This window comes from Gasterosteus aculeatus, chromosome 5, assembly GCF_964276395.1.
Source record: "Gasterosteus aculeatus chromosome 5, fGasAcu3.hap1.1, whole genome shotgun sequence".
In the NCBI taxonomy this organism is placed as follows: Eukaryota; Metazoa; Chordata; class Actinopteri; order Perciformes; family Gasterosteidae; genus Gasterosteus; species Gasterosteus aculeatus.
Genome location: NC_135692.1, coordinates 17,194,761 through 17,217,074, shown reverse-complemented (window position 1 = coordinate 17,217,074; position 22,314 = coordinate 17,194,761). Strand labels below are relative to the sequence as shown.

Sequence of the window (22,314 nt, the reverse complement as noted above, 5' to 3'; positions counted from 1 at the left end):
CTTGGGGTGAGATGTTTATTTCTATTTATTTTTACATTTCAATTACTTGAAACATTTCCGTATTCTTATTTTAGTTAAATAAGGGTACCAACTGTAGTTCTCTTGCTCACCACAAGGTGTCAGCGGGCTGCAGGTTCATTCCTCGATAAGGCATCAAGAATTTGTTTTATTGCTCCTCATTCAAAGTCCTTGTGGAACCTGGTTTATACTTTATTCTTGCTCTTGAGCCCTGATAAAGCTGCTAGTCGGTCTATAAATAATTGAATGAACCCAACATGAGTTAATTAATCACATTTATCTCCAACATGAATCTCGACATTCTACAGATGAGTTATTTTACGTCAGAACTTCATTCTGGTTCTGGTGCTGGTCCTGGTTCTGGGTGAAGGACATTCGTTGTAAATACCCTGCTTGCCCTTCTCTATGTAGTTTCTCTGGTTTCATCTTGCGGCCGCCTTTTCCTCACGAGTTCGTTCCTCTTTGGAGGCTCTTATGGTTCCAGACACACAGTTTGTTCAGTAAACATCAGGCGCGTTTGTTGAACCAGAGGATGAGCGATGTTCTCTTTACAGTGATTGTTGGTGTTGGAACGGAACATGCTGTGGCTCCTGAAGGTCTGCAGCTGGATTCTGAAGGAGACTTTGCGGGGCGACAAAGTCTCCTTCAGAATCCACAAAGCCTCCAAGAACCAGGGAGGGACAATGTCCTCTAAAAAAAACATGTTTCCCCTCAAACCTTCATGGTCCCTTCAGGATGAACTCTGCTGAGGAAGAGTTAAGGGTACCTTTGAGGGTTTTATTTCCTGATCCTTTGTTTTAGGAGGCTGCATTGCCTCTTTTCCTTTGTTTTGTCTTTGATCGTGAGGTTTAAAGTGGGACAGACTCGGGGTGAACTTGTTAAACTGCGTTTGTTTGTGTGGAGGAACAGCTTTAATCAGACGACACGCTAAGATCTGGTGATGGAGTCACATGACCTCATCTACACAATCGGGGGATCTTTTGGTTCCTCTGGGTTCCTCTGGGTTCCTCTTGGCTCATATTGCTTCCTCTTGGTTATTCTCTGTTCTCCTTGTTCTCATAAGTTACGCTACGTTCTTCTAGGTTCCTATCAGTTCCTCTAGGTTCCTATCTGTCCTTTTTTGTTTTTCTTTGTTCCTATCAGTTCCTCTAGGTTCCTATCTGTCCTTCTTTGTTCCTCTAGGTTTCTCCTCGTTCCCCTAGGTTCCTATCAGTTCCTCTAGGTTCCTATCTGTCCTTCTTTGTTCCTCTAGGTTTCCCCTCGTTCCCCTAGGTTCCTATCAGTTCCTCTAGGTTCCTATCTGTCCTTCTTGGTTCCTCTTGGTTCCTCTTGGGTTTTGGTTGCTGACGTTTGAACTCTTGAACAGGAGGCAGCGGTGAGTGTCCTTAGAAGGAAGAAAAAGGTTGATAATAAGGAGTTATGAGAAGAAGATGAAAGAGCGGCGCCTACAGGAATAGATTAATAATATAACATTACTTTTGAAGACGCCTCACTTACATAATTTCTTTATTACATTTTTGTTTCCTATGTGTCTGATTTGATGTTAATGTTAAAAATAATACAATTAGCTGCAAATGTGAAATTAAGTTTTCCATTTGCAGACTGTCTTCCTTCCAGTGGGAAGATGCGGACACACATTAGTGTTTACATCAACGCCTCACTGGATGTTTGGTGAATCCACTTCCTGGTCAATGAGTCATCATAAAAATACTAAATAAACATCTTTTAGTGCAGATGGATTTGTTTCACGTGTATAAGATTTTAAATTCAGAGGCTTTTAAATATAAAAGCTAATAAAATTGGAGCTCACGTTCAAAAGAGTCTTTGTTGAGGATCAGACCTCCTGATGAAGAACCGAAGGTCTCAACACAGATTATAGAAATCCTCCTTCACTCTTTCTAATGAAATCCTTACAGAAGCTCAGGAATACAGATGGCTGACACCTTTGGGTCAAAGGTCACACCCATGTCGCATGTTTTTCATCTTCATCGCACTATTTCTTCTATCTAGTCTTAGATGGCGAAAAAAAACTAAACTAAAACAAAAAAGCTGTTCATTTAAAGTTAATTTTTTCGTTTTATTCGTTCTCTATTTGGTTGTTGAGAAAATAATATGATAAGAAATATTAACTTCAAAGGTTCAGTTGGGAAAAATTCACAAAATGAAAAAAAGGCAAAATATTTTTCTTTATGTTCCAAAATGAATTTAAAGGTTATCTGTGATACATCTGCATACTAAACATATTCCATCATTCCATAAACTCTGAGGATTAATAATAATTCAGAGATTTATCTACATTTAAGTAATAATAATAATAATTAAAGTTAATTTGATCAAGTCAATTACAACTGTGACTATTGATCTCTGTTGTATTTAACACTTAATACTGTAATACTACATATTATATATTCTCTTCTCCAGGTTTTAGTTCAAGAACATAATTTCAGACCAAAACCTTTAAGGCTTCAACTAAACCCTCCTGTTGTTATTGTTCAACTTTTGTTGAACTAACAAGCTAACATGCTACCACGCTAAGGTCCTAACATGCTAACGCCAATGTTCCATCCTGTGAGCCAATGAGTTTTTACACGGATTTTAAATGTGAAAAACCCCAAACAATCAGACAGAGTGACGTAATAAAACGGTAGTTTAATAATGAACATCAAGGGATTCCCTCAATGTGACACGTCCTCCATTTCCTCTTCTGTGTCGTCAGGAAAATCAAAATGGTGGATTAAGTTATTTAAAGTGAGCAGCTTTAATCATTGGCTGCTGAAAAGTCAACGTAGAGGATTAAAGTCCTTTAAAGCACAAAGCTCACATCCTGTCGCTCTCTCCCTCCCAGTCTGTCTCCCTCTCTGTCTCTGTCCCAGTGCTTCCACCCTCTGTCCTCTCTCTCTCTCTGCAGCCAGCTGTCGTCCCTCGTCCAGCGCCATCATCAGCATCCCTCCCTCCCCCCGACGCACTCGCTTTTCTTGCAGATTTCCACGGCCCCCCCGCCCCTCCCCACGTTGTCCCCTCTGGCTCCTGGGGCCGAGAGCGATATGAAGCGTCGCCATGGGGTTAATGGAATTCTACCTGGAGATTGACCCGGTCACCTTGAACCTCATCATCCTGGTGGCCAGCTATGTCATCCTGCTCCTGGTGTTCCTCATCTCCTGCATCCTGTACGACTGCCGGGGCAAAGACCCCACCAAGGAGTACGCGCCGGACACCTCTCCTGCCGCTGCAGCGCCTCCCCCTCCTCCTCCGGCAGCCGGCCAGTCGCCCATCCACTTGGTGGTCATGCAAAACTCCCCCGCCGCCTCCACCCGCAATGAAGCCGGCCGAGGCGAGCCGCCGACGCCGGACCTGAGCCGGGAGAGAGAGAAGAGGACAACCCTGGTCTGAGGAAGAGGACGAGGAAGGGACACTGTTCTGTGTTTTTTTTATTCTTTGTTTTTACTTTTTAAAACATCTGGATGTCTTTGGAGAGCTGCTGAGTGGGACAGCGGAAGGTAAGCAGCAGCATAAGATAACTTATTATTATCTTCCAATAAATTCATGCCGTCCCTCGAGTCTAAATCTCATACTTGGGACTCAACGTGACGTTGACAGGACTCAACGTGACGTCATGAGGACTCAACGTGGCGTCATGTGGACTCAACGTGACGTCATGAGGACTCAACGTGACGTCATGGGGACTCAACGTGACGTCATGAGGACTCAACGTGACGTCATGGGGACACAACGTGACGTCATGGGGACTCAACGTGACGTCGAGAGGACTCAACGTGACGTTGACAGGACTCAACGTGACGTTGACAGGACTCAACGTGACGTCATGGGGACTCAACGTGACGTCATGAGGACTCAACGTGGCGTCATGTGGACTCAACGTGACGTCATGAGGACTCAACGTGACGTCATGGGGACTCAACGTGACGTCATGAGGACTCAACGTGACGTCATGGGGACACAACGTGACGTCATGGGGACTCAACGTGACGTCGAGAGGACTCAACGTGACGTCATGGGGACTCAACGTGACGTCATGAGGACTCAACGTGACGTCATGGGGACTCAACGTGACGTCATGAGGACTCAACGTGACGTCATGAGGACTCAACGTGACGTCATGGGGACTCAACGTGACGTCATGAGGACTCAACGTGACGTTGACAGGACTCAACGTGACGTCATGGGGACTCAACGTGACGTCATGAGGACTCAACGTGACGTCATGGGGACACAACGTGACGTCATGGGGACTCAACGTGACGTCGAGAGGACTCAACGTGACGTCATGGGGACTCAACGTGACGTCATGAGGACTCAACGTGACGTCATGGGGACTCAACGTGACGTCATGAGGACTCAACGTGACGTCATGGGGACTCAACGTGACGTCATGGGGACTCAACGTGACGTCATGAGGACTCAACGTGACGTCATGGGGACTCAACGTGACGTCATGGGGACTCAACGTGACGTCATGAGGACTCAACGTGACGTCATGGGGACTCAACGTGACGTCATGGGGACTCAACGTGACTTTGACAAGACTCAACGTGACGTCATGAGGACTCAACGTGACGTCATGGGGACTCAACGTGACGTCATGAGGACTCAACGTGACGTCATGGGGACTCAACGTGATGTCATGGGGACTCAACGTGACGTCATGGGGACTCAACGTGACGTCATGAGGACTCAACGTGACGTTGACAGGACTCAACGTGACGTCATGGGGACTCAACGTGACGTCATGGGGACACAACGTGACGTCATGGGGACTCAACGTGACGTCGAGAGGACTCAACGTGACGTCATGGGGACTCAACGTGACGTCATGAGGACTCAACGTGACGTCATGGGGACTCAACGTGACGTCATGAGGACTCAACGTGACGTTGACAGGACTCAACGTGACGTCATGGGGACTCAACGTGACGTCATGAGGACTCAACGTGACGTCATGGGGACACAACGTGACGTCATGGGGACTCAACGTGACGTCGAGAGGACTCAACGTGACGTCATGGGGACTCAACGTGACGTCATGAGGACTCAACGTGACGTCATGGGGACTCAACGTGACGTCATGGGGGCTCAACGTGACGTCATGAGGACTCAACGTGACGTCATGAGGACTCAACGTGACGTCATGGGGACTCAACGTGACTTTGACAAGACTCAACGTGACGTCATGAGGACTCAACGTGACGTCATGAGGACTCAACGTGACGTCATGGGGACTCAACGTGACGTCATGGGGACTCAACGTGACGTCATGAGGACTCAACGTGACGTCATGGGGACTCAACGTGATGTCATGGGGACTCAACGTGACGTCATGGGGACTCAACGTGACGTCATGAGGACTCAACGTGACGTTGACAGGACTCAACGTGACGTCATGAGGACTCAACGTGACGTCATGAGGACTCAACGTGACGTTGACAGGACTCAACGTGACGTCATGGGGACTCAACGTGACGTCATGAGGACTCAACGTGACGTCATGGGGACTCAACGTGACTTTGACAAGACTCAACGTGACGTCATGGGGACTCAACGTGACGTCATGAGGACTCAACGTGAGGTCATGGGGACTCAACGTGACGTCATGGGGACTCAACGTGACGTCATGAGGACTCAACGTGACGTCATGAGGACTCAACGTGGCGTTGACAGGACTCAACGTGACGTCATGGGGACTCAACGTGACGTCATGAGGACTCAACGTGACGTTGACAGGACTCAACGTGACATCATGGGGACTCAACGTGACGTCATGGGGACTCAACGTGACGTTGACAGGACTCAACGTGACGTTGACAGGACTCAACGTGACGTCATGGGGACTCAACGTGACGTCATGAGGACTCAACGTGACGTCATGAGGACTCAACGTGACGTCATGGGGACTCAACGTGATGTCATGAGTTTTATTTTATTTGAGGCTTCATTCATCTGAAGTCTCTGTAATCTGGTGAAAACTGTAATTTGTTTGAAGGGTCTAATATGTGTGTTTGGTCGTGTTTGGTCGCTGGGCTTTAAAGGTTAAACTCATTATTGTGAGGCTCTCCAGAGGCTCATGAACAAGAACAAAATACTAAACTTACAATCAAAGAGCCATTTTCTCTAAAAAAGGAGAAAACATCTGTGAATCAAGCTGCATGTGAACATCTGCGTTTGCTTCAATGCTTAAGTTTGCTGTTTGTCAGCGGCATCTGCTCGTACCGACTGTACATGCCGTGCCACAGTAATCCATTACGCATTAGCAAATGCACGGAAATCTATTATTACCAATATATGTCTGAGTGCTCGACCCAGATCCAGATCCAGAGAGGTCCAAGCAGCCGATTGGTCAAAATCTGCAATAATCAGATTGACAGCAAATCTAAACCTGATTAATTAGTTTTTTGCTGTAGTTTAAATTAAAATTACATGGACAAATTGGAGGAATTAAATATTTGTCCCAATAGTTCAGATACAAAAATTATACTTCGAATATCCTTCAAAATAATCCGCCCCCTCAAGGCTTAACCTGTGACGTTGTCAATAGACGTCACAGACGTTACTTAGTTGTATGAAAAATTATTATTTGAGTTTTTTTGAGGAACGTTAATTTACTCAGACGTAATGATCGTGTTGAATAATAGGTGGACTGCGACTTCACGTCATAGTTAGTTTTATGCTGCAACAAAACATTCAATTTATCAGCTTTAATATTGAAAATGTACAAACATTTCAGAAAATTATAAATATTTAAAAAATCCAATTGTAAATGTTTTTAAAAAAATATATTTAGATTTGTTTTAATGGTAAACGAACTAGTGAGGGAAGCTAAACCACTTGGTTAAATATAGGATACATTTTTTCGGTGAATAAAAAGAAGAACAAAACCTTATTGACAATGACAGGAGAACAACTTTGGTCTCCTGAAGGAAAGTCTCACTCTTTGTGTGATTGTTGTGAATTAATTTGACGATCTCCTCGCATTTTATTCTTAAAATTCTGCTCCTTAGACAATGTATTTTTGGAGGCTTTATTTGTGTAATTATTGTGTAGCTAAACACTAGTAATCACTTCTATTCTGAATATATTTGAATGTGTCGTGTAAATCTTTTTAAAGCTGTTTGAACTAAACGTGCTGCAGATGGAATCTCTTCGACGGCTGACAGACCTTCCTCCCCCTTCCTCCCCCTCCACCTCCCCCTCCCCTGCCCCCAGTAGCCTCTCAGAGAGGGTCACGGTCTTACAGACGTGGCGGGCTAAGCAGATGTTGGTCAGTGTTAAAAAAAACGCCGACCAACATCTCCTGACGGGCGGGAAGATAAAACGATCAGAAACCGTTTGCTTTGACGCGTGATGGGAAGTTAATGGACGTCTCATTCATGTTTCTGTAGGGAGCCGGACCCAAATACTCCCAGAAGTCCTTTAACTTCCTGCTGCTGTCTTCAGCCGGAAGCAGAAGCTGCTGGAGACTAAAGACGGACCCACGGACCCGTTGATGGACTGATCCATTGATCCATTGATCCAATGATTGATTGATGTGTAGATCAGACAGGGTGTCTAACACAGACTCAGAGCTTGTTTCAATGTTGAATATCAGATGGTTACTTGTGATTTCATGAACTGAAAATTTGTCTGAGAACATAAAATGAGTCTTTTATTTTGTGAATTTGTTCAACAAATTATCCCCCAAAAAAGACCATGTGGGCGGAGGAGCTGAACCGGTTTATTTTGTGAATCTGGGGATTCCGACATTGACATTTGGCGTCAGTTCTTCTTCTTCTCTCTGTTCACCGATTCCAAATAACATTTGTTCTGTGCTGCAAAAAATGGCAAACTAATCCCCCCCCTTGCTGAAATAACCAAAATCCTCCCCAGACGAAAAAGACTCTCGCCTACGACGTCACCCCCCATCGCCTCGTCCCATTGGCTCCGCACGGATGATCCAGCCCTGAGTCTTTGGAGGACTCGTTCCACAGAGGCAAATCCTCTTATGTAACCCCCCCCCCCCCATGGCTCCTCTCCATCCATCATATGTATTGCACAATTATTCAACCCCCCCTGTCTCCATATTCCATGTTTGTGGATTATTCGGTGACCGCCGCTGAGTATTAGGAGTGTGTTTTATGTATTTGTCTTTGGCCTGTGTGGTTGTTTTGTCCATAGAGGGGGGGGGGGGGGGGCAGGGGGGTTACGTAAGCTTCAAGTTGTCAACGGGCCAGGATCTCGCCATGTTCATGCGTGACCCGGCGGCTCAGCCGATGACTACACGGCTGTCAGGGCCGGGGGGGCCGGGGGGGCACGCTAAGGAGAACAAAACAGAACCTCCATCAGTCCGTCCGTGACGTCAGACGTAATCCCACAGAACGCCAAACTCCTCCCACTTGTTAAAAAAAAGAGACTTTTAGGCTTCGGAGTTTGATCCGCTCACGACTTCAGTCACTCAAACACACAATTTAAACGCTGTGCGTAAAAGATGTCAAATACAAGTACGTTGTGGTGGAAACGATAAGTGAGACAAAAAAAGATTAAACATACTGAGCTTCTTCTTCAAGTGTTGGTTTTTATTACACGGTCACAGACAAGAAAACTCTTATTATTCCAGCGGTATTTCCTCCCAGATTATTTTTGTTACCAACTGTGACCCAGGAGACTGATAATCGGGTCCAATTTAGATATTATTATTATTATTATTAGTTACCAGATTCATTATCTCATCTGTTTATTGACATTACAAACGCACAACATGACGTAAACTAGAGGAATGAGGTTTGTTGGAGTTTACTTTCTTACTTGGTGGTAATAATACATTCAATTGACTTCTGACACACTGATTTATCACCAATAGTTGCTGCTCAATAATTAAGTGATAATAAATGTGGTTCTTATCTTTATTTAGGGGATTAAATAGTAAATAAGGTACGAGAGGCTGTACTTTATCTTCAATAATGTAACCGTCCAACTGTTACATTTGTAACGGTTTCAGGAATCGGGACCCAAAAGCACAAGTCCGAGGCAGAATCCAAGTTCTTTACTGAAACAAGCAGCGTCCAAACCGGGACAGCAGTCCAATGGGCAAACTAATCCAGAGGGGCAGGCAGGGTTCAGAAACACGACGGCAATCCGGCAGGCAAACAAATCCAGAAAGGGCGCAGGTGAAGAGTTCGTGGTCAAGAGAAGGCCGGACGGGACGGGACGGGTCAGGACGGGACGGGTCAGGACGGGACGGGACGGGACGGGACGTCAGTAAACGGAAAAACGCTGGAAAACTTGGCATGGACACAAGACAATCTGGCAGCGAGCAACAGAATGTGACGGGATTAAATATTTAGTGACTGACGAGGGGCGGCACCACAGGTGAGCAGAACCAGGTGCAGGGAATCAGGTGACGAGGTGGGAGGGTCTTAAATGACAGGAGAGTGAACATGCAGTGAAGATGAAAAATAAACTACGTGGGCGTATGTGTGACACATTGTTGAAGATAAAGTACCTGGTTGCTTTTCACAAGATGTAACTTGTTGCTGCGCAGTGATGCGGATCAATCGGGTCAATGTGAACAGGTTCTGTACGTTATCGCCCAATAATGAAGCCTCGTGACTCGCTCTCAACCAATCACAGCGCTGGATTTCATCCACCGTATTATAATGCTAAATAATATGCATGTTAAAGGTGTATTAAGATTCATTTTAAATGATAAAATGTGAGAAATCTGTGAAGAAACATGAAATAGTTCCTGACATAATCCGTAGTGGTTACTATCTTTCCTAAAGTTACACACGTTTTATAACTCCTGAATGTAAACCTGTGAGGGAACAGAACACAATAAAGCACCTAATGAAAAAGAAAAAAAGACATTACCTCAAAAATCATAAAATGAGCTACACTTTTATTTGTGGAACAATAGAAGTAAGTCTCATTTACACTCATTTAAATGTTAGTTATTTTTAAGAAAATGATCCCAACTGGCTCTTATTTCATACGTGTGTTTCCTAACTAGTGAATTGTTACTTGAGCTAAAATATTATGTTACATGTTTTCATGCAGTTCTTTTGATATTCAAAGTACTTTTGTCAAATGTTGTTTGTAAAGTTTCATAATCGGAGGCTTTTAATTTGATCAGTGGTTTGTGATTTATTGTGAAGGGGTGCTGCCCCCTGCTGGTAGACCGGATCCACATCCTCTTTATGTCGGGAACCGTGAGGAAGGTGTGCCAGGGAAACTCCCAGCATGCAACGGGACGTGCACACGTGTTTTGCTCCGATGCTTTTCATCTCTGATGAATATAAATGATGTGAAAGTGACTGAAAAATCAAACCTCTAAAACACTTTATTAATTCATTAATTCATGTCAAATGACAAATATAAAGCGGAATGTTTTGTTTCTCTTCAGTGTCTCAAAGCTCGTTTAGTTTTCTTACTTTTTCAATGTACAAAGTAAAGTAAATTATAATTAAACCGATGAAATCAAAATTGTTAATGAATAAATTGCATATTTATACAAACATTATGATGATACATTTTAATCAGCCATATTTGTTATTGCTTCATGTTTTCTTTCCTTAAAATATAATTTATTTTATTGGACTTTTTAACACTATGGTTGTATAAATAAAGTTTGAACTTGGTTTTGAAACAGAAGAAAAAACAGAAAAACAGAAAACAAAGTGGATTCAAATCTTTATTTTTTATTTTCATCATCAGAAACATCCACAGGGACCAAAATAAGACAAAACATATCCATGACCAAACAGAAAAGACACCTGCTCAGAGGACAAGGGAGTAATGCCCATTTCCAAATAGTTTGGAATATATATATATATATTTTCTTATTATGTAGATTTAACCCATCGGAAATACAGAGGAAACATCTATGTAGGAAAACAGACGGCTGAATTATATATATATGTGTATATATATCCGTATTGTTTGGGCGGTGATAAAGGGATTCTTCATTCAGAAATGTCTCATTTCTGCAGTTTCAGAAATATTTCTGGGTTTAAAAGAAACATTTTAAAAACGGCTAAAGGACATGAATCAGTATTTTGTGGAGGTAAAGAAAAGGTCTGTCGAAGTTAACGCGTTAATCTAAGATTATTGTGAGCGAGATTAATGCATAAAATATTTTAACATGTTCCACCTCCAACACGATCACGTGTGTAGTTTTGTGTTTAAAATAACATTAACAATTAAACCTCAGTGTCTGAAATACACTCTACACTGTTTACTCGTTAGTTATAAGATTTCGTCTAAAAGAAAGACAAACTCTCATAATCTGAGATAAATTAGTTCTATTTAGTAAATAAACCTTTTTATTTCTCCTGCAGAAACGTTTTGGAGAGTTGACCACAACGACACAAGAGTCTTTGATCTGATGATTTACATATATTATATATATATATTATATATATATATTCTCTTAACAACACCCGGTTTTCACAGTTGGCAACAAACCAATAACTTTTTTATTTATTGATTGAAGTCTACTCAAACTTTACATTATAAAATATGATCGTCATCTACATTCATTGTTTAAGACTAAAAGCCTTTCTGTTGTTTCATAAACGCCGGTGACGCACAGCCCTCCCAGAATGCACCTGTGGCCCCTCAGCTCTTTGGTGAGAACAAACCGTTTACAGTAAAAAACAAAATACTACGGATACGGTTATCGATTCATTAAAAAAACTCATTATATTTGCCTTCATGTGTACATTTTGATAAAAAATGTATTTATACATTGCAATTATAATAGTTATTAGCTATGAGTCAAAAAGTGTGATACAAATTCCATATTTTAGAAGAGTTGATGTTATTTTGAATCAAGAAATAAGATATTTTAGATTTTTCTGTTTTAGCAAATTACAAAAAGCTGGATCTTCTGCACAAAAGACACAAATATATCATTTTACATTCTTTTCATATACTAAAAGGATCTTTTCTCAAACAGAGCTCAATGAGTAATGCAATCTGAGGAACAGGTGCATTGTGGGAATAACACCTGCAGACTAGGGGCGGAGTCTAGAGGGAGGGGGGGGCATTTGGCAGAGGGAGGCTTCAGTGGTTTTAAAGTGCCTTTACAGGGTATACTGGGGGAGGGGCGGGGCCAGAGGCAAAAGGTGGGAGGAGTCACAGCCGGACGTGCAATCGGGTGTGTCCTTGTAGCGAACAGTCCCGAGGTGAAAAGACGTGGGGCGGTTTTGTGGATTAATCCGCTGCTGAAAGTAGTCCCAGCAGCTTGAAGATCTCCGAGAGGGGGAGGGGGAGGTCGCTGCGGGACCCGGGGAGGGGGAGGTCGCTGGGGGACCCGGGGAGGGGGAGGTCGCTGCGGGACCCGGGGAGGGGGAGGTCGCTGCGGGACCCGGGGAGCGATGTTGCTGATGTGTCCTCAAAGGGCCCCGTGTTGGCCCTCGTACTTTGACAGGACGCTCATGGCGCGTCCCAGCTCTCTCCTCAGCTCGGCCGCCTCCTGCCTCAACGCCGAGTTCTCCTTCTCCAGGAAGGCGGCCCGGATGGCGATCTGGTTCTCCTTGAGCCGCCGGGCGTCCCGGGACCTCTTGGCCGCCACGTTGTTCTTCCTGCGTCTGGCCCAGTATTTGTCGTCCTGCTCGATGGACACGAAGGGATCAGAGAGGAGACGTGAGAAAAAAAAGAGTCCAGAAGATGTTTTATCATCAGCGCTTTAGCAAACGTTCTAATAATGAGCACGGACGCTAGCTTAGCTTAGCATGAAGACTGGAAGCAGCAATAAAGTCCTCTCCTTTAGGCCTGTTACCCCAGAGGAGTGGACCAATAGGAGAGAAGAAACCAACCAATTAATCACCATTAATGGTTCAATCCGCCTGTTAATACAAAACGTACAAATCAAGTCTTCTGACTGTGAAAGCAGGTGAGTTTATTCACATGAATCATTAGAACAAAATTCAGTGCTTCCGTGTTTCAATATTATAAAAAAATAAACATGTAAACTAGTAAGTGACTAACTAGTACTAGTGAACAGTACCTTAAAGAAGTAGATTCATGTACTAATGCTAATGTTCTTGTGGTTTAAGGTGTTCGGTGTGTCCACCACATGGTCTCCTCAGGACCAAAAGCCGAGAGCGGACGTCAGTACTACGAAACAAATCGGCCTCTGTCCTCTGGCTCAACGGTTAGGGGAGGAGCCTAACTAACTGCGATGGAACCGGCTTCAAAGTACCTTCAGGCCCTCGGGGATGAAGACCTTTCGGGCCTTCTTGATCATTGGCTGCGGCTTCAGCTCCTCGGCGGAGAACTTGTGTTTGCGCGGGTCAAACATCTCCTGACCGGGAACGCTGGACAGAGCCAGGTCGGCCGGGTCGGGCTCGAACCCCACCAGAACCTGGACCGAGTCCGGGTCCACGGAGCTGGGTGGCCTTCTGGAGCCCGGCAGGCCTACAGGAAGAAAAACAGTGTTTGAGGGATTGGACCAACGTAGAAGACCTCCGACCGGAACAGGACCAATGTGAATATGAAACCGGCAGCAGAACACCAAAAGGCTACAAAGTTTAATGGCGACTACAAAGCAAGGACACTGTAAATCAATTTAATTATGCAATAAATCAATCAAATAAAGTCGGAAAATTAAGCTGGATGATGAAATTATTATTTTTTATATTTTAATTATTATATTATTAATAATTGACCCAGTGCCCCCCCCCCCCCGTGAAAAAAATAGTACATTACATACTTTGTGATTCGTACTTCTAGATAAAATAATATCTATAAAGATTTAATGGGACTGTTCATCCTTCAATAAATAATCACAGACTCTAAAGATGCAGTGAGAGGTGCAGCCAGCAGGTGGTGATGCATTCACTGTCTCCTCTCTGTGATGCATTCACGTCTCCTCTCTGTGGTGCATTCACTGTCTCCTCTCTGTGATGCATTCAGTCTCCTCTCTGTGATGCATTCAGTCTCCTCTCTGTGATGCATTCACTGTCTCCTCTCTGTGATGCATTCAGTCTCCTCTCTGTGGTGCATTCACTGTCTCCTCTCTGTGATGCATTCACTGTCTCCTCTCTGTGATGCATTCAGTCTCCTCTCTGTGGTGCATTCACTGTCTCCTCTCTGTGATGCATTCAGTCTCCTCTCTGTGGTGCATTCAGTCTCCTCTCTGTGATGCATTCACTGTCTCCTCTCTGTGGTGCATTCAGTGTCTCCTCTCTGTGATGCATTCAGTCTCCTCTCTGTGATGCATTCAGTCTCCTCTCTGTGATGCATTCAGTCTCCTCTCTGTGATGCATTCAGTCTCCTCTCTGTGATGCATTCACTGTCTCCTCTCTGTGATGCATTCAGTCTCCTCTCTGTGATGCATTCAGTGTCTCCTCTCTGTGATGCATTCACTGTCTCCTCTCTGTGATGCATTCAGTCTCCTCTCTGTGATGCATTCACTGTCTCCTCTCTGTGATGCATTCAGTCTCCTCTCTGTGATGCATTCACTGTCTCCAGTGGCAGGTGTGTGTTTACGTGTCTGTATTTCTATCTTTGTGGGGACAGACAGGTCTCACCCTGTGTGAGGACATTTCAGAGGACTGGAGTCAGATAAAGTAAATTAGCGTTGGAGCTGACTTACTACACATGTATCACGTCTAAACGTGACTTAGGAACATTTCCCCGTATCGGCTCTTGCAGGTCGAACGTGACCCTTAAATCCCAAACATCAGGGGGAGGAAAGGCTTCAGGCCCCGAGGGGCCCGGCGGCAGGATGACCATGTTTGTCTCTTCACTTGGACGTGAACTTGCTGCGACCCCGTTGGTCCGGACGCCACGCGGCCACATGGGAGTTCAAATATGGCGGATTAAGGCCGTAGATTAGGCGTCTATATTTAGAAAGGAGGGCAGCAGATCGGATGGAGGAGTCGTGACGTCACGTCACATATCAGACTCTTCTTGCTGATGTTGACTTTCTTCGTAGAGATTGTTAAACATAAATCAACTATGATAAAAGAATAGGAATTTAAGAACGATAAGTATCTGTCACATCGATGAGATATAACATGTTTCCTTAAAACACTGTGGAGACTATTAAAAATGAACTTTCATGAATCAGAGCAGATTATTTTAAAATTCTCTGAATATTTGAGACAATTCAAATTCAATTTAAATTAAAACATCCGTTGAACTGTTACATGTGTGTGTCTACATTCTAGATGTGTGTGTGTGTGTGTGTGTGTGTGTGTGTGTGTGTGTGTGTGTGTGTGTGTGTGTGTATTAGTTGCACTGTAAATGTAAACTGAAGGAGAGGGAAACTGATGTGTTTCTGCTCACTGGCCTGCAGAGAACACTGTGTTCTTCATGTAACACTGTAGACACACACACACACACACACACACACACACACACACACACACACACACAGCAGAGATGTCACATGTTCCAGCACGCTGTGAGAAGACGGCTTGTTTTCTTCCTCTATAAACAAAAGGAACTCAAAGCACGCACGCACGCACACACACACACACGCGCACGCACGCACACGCACGCACGCACACACACACACGCACACACACACACGGCACACACGGCACACACGCACACACACACACACACACCATAATTCACTAAATGAACATCATGTTGTGTTGAAGAAGACTTGAAACTAGAGACTGAGACCATAAACTCATGTTTACAATGTTTACTGAGGGAATAAATCAGGAGAGAAGTAGAGTCATTTCCTCATAGACGTCTATGGGAGCAGAGGAGTCGCCCCCTGCTGGTCACTACAGAGAAGTAGAGTCATTTCCTCATAGACGTCTATGGGAGCAGAGGAGTCGCCCCCTGCTGGTCACTACAGAGAAGTAGAGTCATTTCCTCATAGACGTCTATGGGAGCAGAGGAGTCGCCCCCTGCTGGTCACTACAGAGAAGTAGAGTCATTTCCTCATAGACGTCTATGGGAGCAGAGGAGTCGCCCCCTGCTGGTCACTACAGAGAAGTAGAGTCATTTCCTCATAGACGTCTATGGGAGCAGAGGAGTCGCCCCCTGCTGGTCACTACAGAGAAGTAGAGTCATTTCCTCATAGACGTCTATGGGAGCAGAGGAGTCGCCCCCTGCTGGTCACTACAGAGAAGTAGAGTCATTTCCTCATAGACGTCTATGGGAGCAGAGGAGTCGCCCCCTGCTGGTCACTACAGAGAAGTAGAGTCATTTCCTCATAGACGTCTATGGGAGCAGAGGAGTCGCCCCCTGCTGGTCACTACAGAGAAGTAGAGTCATTTCCTCATAGACGTCTATGGGAGCAGAGGAGTCGCCCCCTGCTGGTCACTACAGAGAAGTAGAGTCATTTCCTCATAGACGTCTATGGGAGCAGAGGAGTCGCCCCCTGCTGGTCACTACAGAGAAGTAGAGTCATTTCCTCATAGACGTCTATGGGAGCAGAGGAGTCGCCCCCTGCTGGTCACTACAGAGAAGTAGAGTCATTTCCTCATAGACGTCTATGGGAGCAGAGGAGTCGCCCCCTGCTGGTCACTACAGAGAAGTAGAGTCATTTCCTCATAGACGTCTATGGGAGCAGAGGAGTCGCCCCCTGCTGGTCACTACAGAGAATGCAGCTTCTAAAATCTTAGGTTATTAAACCCTAAAGAATACTACTCAGCGACGTTATATATAGAAGCTTTACATTTGAGCTTCATTAAAGTGGTCAAACGGGTAAAATGTGGTCACTGAAATGATGAACTGAACTTTCCGTACCTGAAAGTTTACACAAGAAAAACAGTGTATGAATGAACTAAATTGAAATACAATTGCAGTCAGGCTTTGAAGTACAACATGTTTAACTAAGCTGGTTTCCTGCAGCTCCACCTCATTACGGGAAGATGGATGGATTATTTTACCAATTAGGGAGGAACCAAGTGAGTGATGTTTGAAAGGAACATACTTGTGCATACACGAGTTAGCAAGACACATCTACTCATATTCATCCATTCATATTTCTATGGTATGAAAGTCTATTAAAGTGGATGAATCAACGGCTTGAAAAACTCTTATGATGAACATCTGTAGGTTTAAGACTGTCGGCTGAAGAAAAGAGCCAATTGAAATGTTTCAGCTCGTTTCATTCATCACTCTTGTCTTGGTATTTTATAATGGATTCACTCCATCAGTGAACATTACATTTGCATTAAAGTTTGTCCATGTTAAATTTCTTCCCATGTGAGGTTCCCCAAGGATCCGTCCTGGGTCCATTTAACCAAAGACCACCGCTGTGATGACACAATAAAACACCTCAAACATTTTGGGGTGAACTGCTTCCACTATCGAGTTGTTTTTTATGTTATAGCGTCATCCGATGTCTGACTCCTGATAATTCAGTTTTATTTCTTGGACTGTTCCTTGAGGATCCATCCTCTCTCTCTTCTACGCTGAAGACACTGGGCTTCACAGAGTCAACCAACCAAATGGAAAATAATGGTTGTCTTCAATAGTAGAAATGTATTTCTAAAACAGGGCAGCATGAATTAGAAATGAAGTTAAGATTCAACATGAAAATCTATTTTAAAAAAGGCTTCAAAAAGCCTTATTGGTGTAAAAAGATGAGTGTATGTGTTCTGTTGTGTGTTTACCGGCTCTCGCCCGGCCGCCATGGAGGCAGTTGACAGAGACCACAGAGGTGGAGGCGTGGCTGCTGAGGTCCATCACCGAGGGCGTGGGCGGGGCTTGGGAGGTGCCTGGCGGCGGCCTCAGGGGGCGGTGCTCTTGTGACGCGCTGGAGGAGATGCCGTTCTCGGACAGGAACTCCTCCAGGTCCATGTACTCCAGCTGGAAGGCGTCTCCGTCGTAGGGCAGCGTCTTGTCCCACAGCGTGGGGCCCAGAAAGGCCGACTGGGGGGCGCTGCGCTCCTCCTCCAGGTTCTTCTCCTTCTCCTGCTCCTTGCTGAAGGCTGCAAGAGGAGGAGAGGCGGACCGGGTCAGAACCTCCACAGGTTAGTCTGAGCATGTCGGACCACTTGTTTTCTTTACGTGAGATTTTCCTCGTTTATCTCCGCTGTTCATTTAAAGTGTATTATTTAAAATGTATTATGTAACCTTCAATAAACACACTCTAGTTTACTGACTCTAATTCTTCTACAGCAGTAAAACGCACAAACAGGAGGGATTGTGGGTGATTTGTTAATAATTAGACTGAATGAAGCTAAAAGTGGGAGTTTGACTCTAAATGGACCATAAATCACTAAATGAACATCATGTTGTGTTGAAGAAGACTTGAAACTAGAGACTGAGACATAAACTCATGTTTACAATGTTTACTGAGGGAATAAATCAAGAGAGAAGTAGAGTCATTTCCTCATAGACGTCTATGGGAGCAGAGGAGTCGCCCCCTGCTGGTCACTGCACAGAATGCAGCTTTAACACATGAAGCTTTGACTTCTCTTTAAAGAACTGGATGATTAAGGGTCATTTGAGGAAGTGCAGCACGTCACCTGCTGATCAGATATTCAGCCTGTTGGAGCAAAGTGCGCATGCGTAACGGGGGTTTTCACTTGAATGAACGGACGGTAAAAGCAGGTATTCTGCATTTCTTTGTGTTTGATTATGTGTAACGGCTACACACATATTGTATATATCATTATAAGAATAAACAGTAAAATAAATATACAAGTTTATTAAATAAAATGATTTAATAAAAAGTTTTACGTTTTCATTTTGGCCTGCACGTCACTGGGTGTCCTCATTAACAAGGTGTCCTTGAACACAACTCTGCCATCACCCACAGAAGTCACCGAGCTTCATCTCCACAGATCAGGAGGCTTTTGACACTCTGACTTCTGTTTTCGTGTCTTATCAATAAACTCATCGTTTGGAGCTCAGAAACTCACGTTTGTTTTGGCCTTTTCATTTGTGCTAAAACATCATGTGTACATTCACTCAATTAAATGTACGTTTTTCATGTAAGTTTTCTGTATTTCTGATTTAGCATGATGACGTCACACATCCCAGTGGGTTCTGTTTACATTTCAGCCGCGTGTTTGTTTCTCTGACGCCTCCACGTGACAAGAGTCTGCAGACACGTTACCGGGACTTGTTGAAGGACACGCGCCTCACGCAGCAGCATCACCGCATGCGCGTAACGAACCCGCACACGCACGCACACACACACACACACACACACACACACACACACACACACACACACAGTGGAGAAGCACTCAAAGTCCTCTGGACTTCACCTTCATGACGCAGCGGCAGCTTCATCGGGTTCTCCTGCAGAGACTTCAGAACTCCGTGCGTGGTGGCCGCAGCGGGCACGAGCCCAGAGGGCGCGAGGCGCGGGACGGGATGTCGGGACATCTTCTCCGTCGCGTGAGGCCCGACCAATGAAATCAAAATAATTAAAAAACTCCCGGGCGATGAGGCGGAAGTGTCTGAAAAGGAGCAAACGATCCTTCGCGAGGCGGCGGATCGACGCGGATCGACGCGGAGCGGCGCGCGGCGGGTTTTGCGGGTGCGTGCGGCGTTGCGTGACCGGGCTCAGCGGGCTGCGCGAGGCGGACAGACACCGAGCACCGGGCGCCGGTGTGGGACCGGAGGACTGCTGACGTCAGACCGAGACTCGCTCCTCCCCCTTTACCCCCCAGCAGCTGACTGCCAATCAGCGTTATGAATGATTTATATTATTGTGTAATTATCAACTCTTCTCATTGCTGTTGTTCCTTTAAAGCGCATTTCAGCAACATATTCATGTAAATAAAATGACAACAAAATAAAAAGAATAGAAAAAAGACAATAAGAGAATCATGTTTAATAATCGCATCTCGTGAGATGAATCATGACATCTGAATATTAAACACTGAGAACATGTTTCAATCTGCACGAATGACGTGTTTGATGTGTTGCTTTAGATTTAGATAATGGAGAAAAAAACGTTTATTGATTAAACTTATATTTGTTCATAGTTTTATGAAGAAAAGTTCCCTTTGATCTGCAACCATGTCACTGTGACGTCATACATGATTAAGTTGTATCACTTAATTAGTTGGTGACTAAAACGAAACACTTGTTTTCTGTTCTTTAAATGTTTTGTGATGTTTTAACACAAACACGCACAAACACGCGCACGCAGTCAAACACACACGGCCTGCAGAGCGGCATGCTGGGTCACATGAGGGGGCCGGCCTGACCTACTTTCATCCAATCAGGAGCCGAGCCTCCTACCCCCCCACCCCCCCCCACAAGGGAGGAAGGAAGGAAACAAGGGATGAGAGGAGGAAACCAGGGAGGAGCGGAGGAAACAAGGGTAAAGAGGAGGAAACAAGGGATGTGAGGAAGAAACAAGTGATAGAGAAGAGACAGGCATGAGACACATAAGAGACACATAAGAGACACATAAGAGACAGGCATGAGACCAGTAAGAGACACATAAGAGACAGGCATGAGACCAGTAAGAGACACATAAGAGACAGGCATGAGACCGGTACGAGACACATAAGAGACAGGCATGAGACCAGTAAGAGACACATAAGAGACAGGCATGAGACCAGTAAGAGACACATAAGAGACAGGCATGAGACCGGTACGAGACACATAAGAGACAGGCATGAGACATTACAGGTCATTTAGCAGACGCTTTTATCCAAAGCGACTTACATTACACTTTAAACACGTGGCTTTTTCACATTTTTGCCTGGGGAGCAATTAGGAGTTAGGTGTCTTGCTCAGGGACACTTCGACATGGAACATGGGGCAGCCAGGAATCAAACCACCAACCTTGTGCTTCCCAGCACACCTTCTCTAACCTCTGCACCACGACGACGACTTACTGAGACCAGTAAGAGACACATAAGAGACAAGCATGAGACCGGTACGAGACACATAAGAGACACATAAGAGACAGGCATGAGACCGGTGGCCCCTCCTCCTCCACACAGGAATAGTACGTTATCATCATTACGTCATGGATGGAGGACAGATCTCGTCCCCTGTTATTGTGAAAACCTGATTCAATGTTTGATGATTTTTTAACCAGAGCGCCGACCTCCTGGTACCCCTTAAGACCCGAGGACCTGCCCCCGGTGGTCCAGAGCTCCAGGTCCCAGAGTCCTCTGTCCGGGTCCAGCTCTGTGACGGGTGGGATCGACCTGGGGTCCGTTTCAATAAGCGGGTTTAGTGTAAACTCAGAGTTTGTTCACCCTGAGATGAGGGAAAGCTCAGGCTCAGTCACCATGGTAACTAAAGCTCAGGGTCCGTCACCATGGTAACTAAAGCTCAGGCTCAGTCACCATGGTAACTAAAGCTCAGGGTCCGTCACCATGGTAACTAAAGCTCAGGCTCAGTCACCGTGGTAACTGAGCCTGTGAACATCACCTGGTCGGGAGCAGGTTTTCTTTCTCCTTCCACAGGCTCCTCCCTCTGGCAGCAGCCCAGCCAATCACACAGCGTGCTTTCCTTTCCTCATTCATTCACTCTGTATCAGTTTACACATATAAACAAAGTTGGATGTTACGTTAAAGTGTTTTATTGATACATGAGAGAACAAAAGGTGTTTCTCACTTTGTTCATTTGCTTTTCATAACTAGATCTACAGACCTTGAATCGTCCTAAACTTCTGGGAACAAACCGCTCAAGAACCGAGAAAACTGAAACGTAAACGTTTGTGTGTTTGTGAGTGTGTACTTTGTGACTTTGTGTGTGTTCATGTGTGTGTTTATGATTAGCAGATATTTCTAGCTGCACTTTCTAGCGTGAAGGAAAAATCAATACTGAGAGCCGCTGGCTGCAAGATATTGGCTTGGCTCCTCCCACTCCCAGCCCCAGCACGCACACGCACGAACACACACACGCACGCGCATGCACGCACACACACACACACACACACACACACGCATGCACGCACGCACACACACACACACACGCGCATGCACGCACACACACACACACACACACGCGCATGCACGCACACACACACACACACACACACGCATGCACGCACGCACACGCACGCACACGAGGGGATTCTCTACACAGCTAATAACGGATTCCCCTCGAGGACAAAGAGCAGAACGATGTCGTGGTTCTTCAACTCGTCGGTTTGATCCTCGGACGCCATCGTGGCCCCGAGCGATTCAGAGAAAAGCTCCCAGAAGGCCTTGCAGTCGCCGGGGCTCAAAACACAGCAAGCGTCGTGTTCCAAGTCGTGGCGCTGAGCGCGGACGGTATGGATGACGCTCTTCATGCGACTCACGTAACGATGTTGGTGTTTTCTGGGTCTTCAGCAGAAACACGACAACCTTCGCCTACGTGGACAGCTTGAGTAGCGACCACCTGATGAGTTTATTCAAATACACA

General features: G+C 45.1%; 2 protein-coding genes and 1 long non-coding RNA gene across 6 annotated transcripts; 2 read left to right on the top strand and 1 right to left on the bottom strand.

The window, feature by feature from the left end:
* Positions 1 to 2,863: 2,863 nt before the first annotated feature.
* On the top strand, positions 2,864 to 8,572 carry smim36 (small integral membrane protein 36). Of its 3 annotated transcripts, none has more exons than XM_040176785.2 (2): positions 2,864 to 3,515; positions 7,413 to 8,572. In XM_040176785.2, the coding sequence occupies exon 1, from the start codon at positions 3,076 to 3,078 to the stop codon at positions 3,406 to 3,408; it is 333 nt and encodes a 110-aa protein (XP_040032719.1). In that variant the 5' UTR covers positions 2,864 to 3,075; the 3' UTR covers positions 3,409 to 3,515; positions 7,413 to 8,572. The 3 variants fall into 3 exon arrangements, with proteins under 3 accessions (XP_040032719.1, XP_077958797.1, XP_077958796.1); XM_078102671.1 differs by lacking the exon at positions 7,413 to 8,572 and adding an exon at positions 7,163 to 7,212 and having other exon boundaries at positions 2,872 to 3,515; XM_078102670.1 differs by lacking the exon at positions 7,413 to 8,572 and adding an exon at positions 7,139 to 7,212 and having other exon boundaries at positions 2,872 to 3,515.
* A 2,110-nt stretch (positions 8,573 to 10,682) lies between these two features.
* LOC144407948 (uncharacterized) lies at positions 10,683 to 12,878 on the top strand. The gene is made up of 2 exons (XR_013467665.1): positions 10,683 to 12,306; positions 12,361 to 12,878. It is a non-coding gene; the product is annotated as an uncharacterized LOC144407948 (long non-coding RNA).
* hlfb (HLF transcription factor, PAR bZIP family member b) lies at positions 12,401 to 19,720 on the bottom strand. 2 transcript variants are annotated; one of them, XM_040176782.2, is made up of 4 exons: positions 19,200 to 19,720; positions 17,595 to 17,912; positions 13,211 to 13,425; positions 12,401 to 12,619 (listed from the first exon to the last, which is right to left on the bottom strand). In XM_040176782.2, the coding sequence occupies exons 1-4, from the start codon at positions 19,318 to 19,320 to the stop codon at positions 12,401 to 12,403; spliced, it is 873 nt and encodes a 290-aa protein (XP_040032716.2). In that variant the 5' UTR covers positions 19,321 to 19,720. The 2 variants fall into 2 exon arrangements, with proteins under 2 accessions (XP_040032716.2, XP_040032717.2); XM_040176783.2 differs by having other exon boundaries at positions 12,401 to 12,616.
* Positions 19,721 to 22,314: the final 2,594 nt, after the last annotated feature.

What these genes read in the sequence shown, in the direction of transcription:
- smim36 (XM_040176785.2), top strand. Translation starts at nt 3,076, where the DNA reads ATGGGGTTAATGGAATTCTACCTGGAGATTGACCCGGTCACCTTGAAC.
- hlfb (XM_040176782.2), bottom strand. Translation starts at nt 19,320, where the DNA reads ATGTCCCGACATCCCGTCCCGCGCCTCGCGCCCTCTGGGCTCGTGCCC. An exon ending in GCTGCCGCTGCGTCATGAAG is followed by an intron (nt 17,913 to 19,199) that starts GTGAAGTCCAGA and finishes CTCCTCTTGCAG; the next exon opens with CCTTCAGCAAGGAGCAGGAG. An exon ending in TGGCGGCCGGGCGAGAGCCG is followed by an intron (nt 13,426 to 17,594) that starts GTAAACACACAA and finishes TTCTTCCTGTAG; the next exon opens with GCCTGCCGGGCTCCAGAAGG.